This window comes from Jaculus jaculus, chromosome 13 (assembly GCF_020740685.1).
Source record: "Jaculus jaculus isolate mJacJac1 chromosome 13, mJacJac1.mat.Y.cur, whole genome shotgun sequence".
Lineage (NCBI taxonomy): Eukaryota > Metazoa > Chordata > Mammalia > Rodentia > Dipodidae > Jaculus > Jaculus jaculus.
In genome coordinates, this window is record NC_059114.1 from 14,543,668 (window position 1) to 14,549,667 (window position 6,000).

The following is a 6,000-nucleotide window of genomic DNA, read 5'->3' on the forward strand; positions in this document are numbered from 1 at the left end:
CTGGAGTTTGTTTGCAATGGTTAGAGGCTTGGTGCACACATTCATTCATTCTCTTTCTCTCTCTTTTTCCTCCCTCTCTCAAATAAATAAATACAATATTTTTGGAGGCAGGGTCTCACTCTAGGCCAGACTGACCTGGAATTCACTGTGTATCCTTAGGCTAGCCTTGAACTCACAGCAAATCTCCTACCTCTGCCTCCCAAGTGCTGGGATTAAAGGCGTGTATGTCTGGTTCAACAATTATTTTTTAAGTAAATGAGGGGGGTGGGGAGATTGCCTAGCAGTTAAGGTGCTTTCCTGTGAAGACTAGGGACCCAGGTTTGACTTCCCAGTACCCACGTAAGCCAGATGCACAAGGTGGCACATGCGCCTGGTGTTCATTTGCAGTGACTGGAGATCCTGGCACACCCATTTTCTCCCTCTCTCTTTCCCTCTTTATCTTGCTTAAATATTTTTAAAGTAAATGAATACATAAATAGTGTATCTTCTCAGTCTTTGGGCTATGATCAAGTGTATAACAAATCAGCATTCAAGCCAGGTGTGGTGGCACACGCATTTAATCCCAGCACTTGGGAGGCAGAAGTAAGGAGGATCACTGTGAGTTCAAGGCCACCCTGAGAGTACATAGTGAGTTCCAGGTCAGCCTGGGCTAGAGTGAAACCCTACCTCGAAAACCCAAAATAAATAAATAACTAAATCAGCATTCATTCAGCAAATATTCTAGCTTGTCAAGTGCTAGTACTGAAGTCACCTGACATCACAGAATACAACAGGAAGTATGAGACCAAGGCAACCAGGAGAGACTTTCTGGAAGAGGTGATCGCTATTACTTATGGGGAGGTGGAACCCCGCCAGACAAGAGGAAGGTGGTGTGAGGGAGAGAGAGTGAATGCTGTGCCAAGGAGAAGAGATAACAGAGGGAAAAGTCTGGAGGCAATGGCATTACGCCATTTGTGGAACCAGGAGTCATTCTGGAGAGTGACGGCATGGCTTTCAGGAGAGAGCAAGAGGGAACCACTGAGGCTTCTAGACTTCTGAGTCTCTCTGTCTCTGCCAGCCTATTGTCAGCGCTCTAGAAGCAAGCCTCACCATGGTCGGGTCTTGTAAACTGATCAGCTGGTGAGATCTAATTACGGGGCTAGAAAGGGAAAGAGGATGGGTCAGCCTCTAAGTGGATGTAGCAAGACCTGTAGAGCTGCAGGGGTTCAGGATACAGATACAGGGCAGGGCCACGCCCCCAACAGGGATGCTCTAAACCAGACAAGCAGGAAGCTGCGTTACAGCCTACAGAAGCAGAGTCCACACTCACCAGGCCCGGCCAGTCCTGTCACAGGCTACACCCTGCAAAGGTTTAAGTCATGTGGCTCACAGGTTAAAAGCCTTCCACGCCCTTGCACCCAGAAATTACACTCTGGTTATTTCTCAAAAACTGAGAAATAACTGAAGAACTACACAAAGGCATTCACTGTGGCAAAAAAAAAAGAAGCAGCAGCAGCAGCAATATGAATATCCAACAGTAAGGGACAGGTTAAGGAAATTACATCTATGATCAGAAAATGAACTCCTTAGTAGCTATGGGATGAAATGATGACCCATGCTGAAAGACATATTGTTAGGTGGAAAATCAAGCTACAGATTTCCCCCCTCAAAGATAGCTACAGAAGGGTCTAGGGCTAAAGAGACAGCTTAGCAGTTAAGGCGCATGCCTGCAGAGCCTAAGGACCCAGGCTCGATTTCCCAGAACCCACGTAAACCAGATGGACATGGTGGTGCAAGTGTCTGGAGTTCGTTTGCAGTGGCTAGAGGCCTTGGTGTGCCCATTCTCTCTCTTTCTTTCTAATAAATAAATATAATGTATTTTTAAAAAAATAGAAGAATCTAGAAGGAAAATATTCTGAAATGCTAGCAGGGAGTTGCTCAGGGACTGGAGAAATGGCTGAGCGGGAACGAGTGCTGTGTAAGCATGAGGACCTGAGTTCAATCCCCATCCAAATGAAAAGCCAGCCATGGGTGTTGCTTATCTGTAACCCCAGCACTGGGGGAGGAGGCAGAGGACTGTTGGGGTTCCCCGGTCGGCCAATCTAACTACAACAGAACCTTACTTCAAAACATTGCAAGAAGCCAGGAGTGTGGCTCCACCCTTGGAATCCCAGCAGCTAGGAAGGAGTTAAAGGCAGCCCCTTTCCCTGTACCCATGGAGGGCAACGGCTCTCAAGCATGGGAGATGTCCCTGGAGGTGTCTGGGATTGTCAGAAAATCGGGAGATGTGGCTCAGCAATGTACATGACAATCTCCCACCACCCCCAAGAGTGATCCCAGTGTTGGCAGTGCTATGGTGGACAAACCCTGATTTAAGGACACTGTCCCTACAACTCTCAGCCATGCACACTGCCCATCTTAAGCTGACAGTGGGTGGCGAAGGCCAGCGTGGAAGGATTCCTCCTGAAATGGATGGTCACATTTTTTGCAGGACTGCTGTGAATTCCCCCTTTGGTGAACTGTGAATGGCTTTGGTGGGCAGACAGTGGCTTGTGCTGGTTAACCCTTCACAGGCCAACAGCACTGAAGTTGCTGTCTAAATGGTGCTTCTGTCCACAGCTGTGACACCCCACAGCACAGGACATTCGCAAAGACAAGGGTCCTTTGAGACCAGGGAGAGGGAGGTGGGGTGCTCTCTGCCCTGGTTCTAGCTGCCACCTCCCCCTCTCCTTCCAAACCAGCCAGACACACAGCCACAAGGTGCCCTCAAATGCAGAACTGACGTGTGACCTTGATGAGGACTAAGGAACCCACACCACAGAGCTGACCCCACCTTGACGTTGCTGATAGCTTGGGGCTGCATGGCTCTTTGTGCTGGGTGTGTGTGTGGGGGGGGGTGTCCTCTGCACTGTGGGATGAAGTACAGCAGTCCAGTAGCATTCAGCTACCAAGTTACAACGAACAAAAATGTCCCTACGCATTGCCAGATGTTCCCTAAGGGTCAAAACTGCCCTCAGTTGAGAACTGCTGGTTCAAATGGACAAGCTGCCTGTGACCTGCAGCCATTCACAGAACCAACGGACAAACACATGCTCACAATGAGGTTGTAACACTCAAAGCTCCATGCTAAAGCAAGCAGGTCCCAAACCCCGGCCCGGAAATGCTGACAAGCAAGTGCTGCACACTTGGCACCACTGACTGAGCGTCCACTATGGGCCAGGTAGTGTTGGGCACCGGGGACACAGCAGTGGTTGTTAAGACACCAGATTCTGTTCTCAGGGTACGGACTCAGGTCTGAGCCTCATACAAACCAAGGAAGTGTCCTTATGGGAACTGATGCATCATAGATGGGAAGGAGCCAAACCTAGGTCCAGGAATTGGAAGACATGTAACTCCTCCCTCCACAGCTAACATCTGTTTGGTATTTGTGCTCTCAACAGGCCCTCATTTAGACCTCAGATCGGTATTCCCATTTCACAGATGGGAACACTGAGGGTCCAGAGTAGAGGAAAGCTGGACTATGACTCCACATAGCCACCCCCCCCACCGCCCCCGGCCATGGGGACTACAGCCTACACAGCAAGCCCTGGTTACCCTCTGGGGTCAAGCAAGGGACTGCAAATATGTGCCACTCTTCAGGCTAAGTCAGTCTCAAGGCTGTGCCCTGTGGGTTTCAGCTGGACTCTGCCCTGGGGGCTGGTGTCTTCCTGCAATGCCACCAAGTGAGCCAGCAGGGTGGGGCACTACACTGGGAGAGTCCCCATGGAAGAGAAGAGAAGAAAGTAAGGCTCAGGTTGCTTGGACTGAAAGGCAAAGGGCAGGGCAGATGGCGTTGGCTTTGGATCCCATTTTCCATCAGGACCTAAGCTGGCGGACGGGAGGGGCAGGAAGAATACCACCTGGCAAACAGCGGACAGGTCTTTTCTCTTTTCCAAACCAAAGTTAGGAAGGGATTAGTGAGTCTGACATTAATACCCCCACAAAGGAGTGCCCCCCCAACACACACATCCTGACCCCTTTCTGCAACTTCATCTAAAATGGGCCCTTGAGTTTTGCAAACCCATGTTCAAAACCTCTCTCCCTTCCCTTGAAGGTGGTGTTGGGGGTCTTTGATCCGGGATGGAGGAATTCCGTGGGAAGGGTTTTCAGGTCTCGTGGGTGAGGGGCTGGATGAGTGACGGGAACGTATAGTCATTTCAGAATGGGCGGGAGGTGGGGGAAGCTGAGAACCATTCTAACAGGGAAGAAGATAGGGCGGGGTGGGGGGGATGAAGGAGTTTGGGGAAGAAAGAGTAGGGTATCTGGGGGAGCCAGAGGGTGATGCAGCATGCCAAGATGGGGAGAATGCAAGAGAAGGGGGGGGGTCTGGACGACTAGGGGCGGAGAGGGAGAGAAGATGCATGCTGGGGAGGAGGGAGAAAGAAGGAATGTGAGGTACCTGGGCAGACAGAGGACTTGGGGAAGTCCGGCAAGAGATGGAGGATGTGACATGCTCAAGGAAGAGAGGATTAGGGAGTGGTCTGGGGCAGGGAGAACTTGGGGCGCTCGGGAGGAGAGGGGATCTGAGGAAGTAGGAAATGGGACTGGGGTGTCTGGGGTGGGGATGCTCTGGGAGGGAGTCGGGTGGTCTGTGGCAGGGGCTGCTGGCCAGCTCCCACCAGGGTCCCCCTGGCTCACCGAAGAAGGGCGGCAGGTGGGACACCGCCTCCAGGAAGGGCCCGGTCTCGATCTGTTTGTCCGCGGGCAGCGGCTTCAGCAGGTGTTCGGCCAGCAGCGCCATTTCCGGGTCGAGGCCCGCGGTGATACCCCAGCCGGCGCCACGGGGGTCCACGCCGCCCCCCTCCGGGCCGCCGCTGTCCCCGCCCGGGCCGTCACCGCCGCCCGCCACCGCCGCCGCCGCCGCCTCCCGGGACGCCAGCGTCGCCACTTCCGCTCGCGCCGCGCCCGCGTAGCCGAGCGCCCAGCGCCGCCCGCCGGCCGAGCGCCTTAGCTGCCCGGGCCACGCCCCCTCCCGCGCGCCCGACCAATCAGCGCCAGCCGCCTCCGGCCTCCGCGTCGCCATTGGTCGAGGGGCGGGGCGGTGGCGGGGCGCGCGATTTGCGGGTGGTGGTGGTGGTGGTGGTGGTCCGCCCGCGGCGTGGGAGAAGCGCGTTCGGGCGCGGCGCCGGGTGCCTGCGGCGGTCCTTCGTGCCCTTGTTTGTGGGCATTGCTCGGGTTCGCCTTCAGTCAGTGACCTTGGGGACACCGAGCCGATCCACGCTACCTCTGCCGCTGCCCAACCAAAAGCTCCTGTTTCCCAAAACCCCGTCTAAATGTCACCTGTCAGACCCGGCCCAGTCTTTGTTTTGTTTCGACAGGGCCTCAGGTAGCCCAGGCTGGCCGCGAACTTGCTATGTAGCTAGGGGACGACCTTGACTACATCACCGCACTCTGTGTTCAGGGTGCTAGGGAAGGAACCCAGGGCCTCATGCATGCGAGGCAGGTGCTCCCAACGAGCTCGAGTTTATGATTCAACTCAATCACCAGTAAGTAATCTTTGCTTCCCAAACTGGACATCACTCCAACAGCCCATGTACAGGCCTCCCGAGACACCCCTGGGTCCCAATGCACCCCAGTCACAATCCACTTGGCAGCTGTATTCTTTAAAATATTTTATTTTTATTTATTTGACAGAGAAAGAAGGAGAGAGAATGAATGGGCGTGCCAGGGCCTCCAGCCACTGCAAACGAACCCCAGACGTGTGCACCCCCTCATGCATCTAGCTAACATGGGTCCTGGGGAATCGAATCTGGGTCCTTTGATTTTGCAGGCAAGCGCCTTAACCACTAAACCATCCCTCCAGCCCCTTGGCTGCTGTATCTTACAACCCAATGCTCAGCTCATCCCCAGATCTCATCCACCATTGCTGGGAGCCTCTTGTTCATTCCAGAATCAATATCGGTTGTGATAATATTAGACAAGGTAGCAAAGTCTCTATACTCCAGGAGCTAACATCTGCGGGGGCGGGAGGAGGGTGTACAC

The 6,000-nt window shown here is 53.6% G+C and overlaps 1 protein-coding gene across 1 annotated transcript in view; it reads right to left on the reverse strand.

The window, feature by feature from the left end:
* LOC101606701 (glycolipid transfer protein) overlaps positions 1-4,810 on the reverse strand; it is a 28,599-nt gene extending 23,789 nt beyond the window's left edge. The window contains exon 1 of the mRNA XM_004664110.2: positions 4,657-4,810. Within this exon, the coding sequence (XP_004664167.1) occupies positions 4,657-4,759 (103 nt within the window). The 5' untranslated portion in view covers positions 4,760-4,810. The remainder of the gene's footprint in view (positions 1-4,656) is intronic.
* Positions 4,811-6,000: the final 1,190 nt, after the last annotated feature.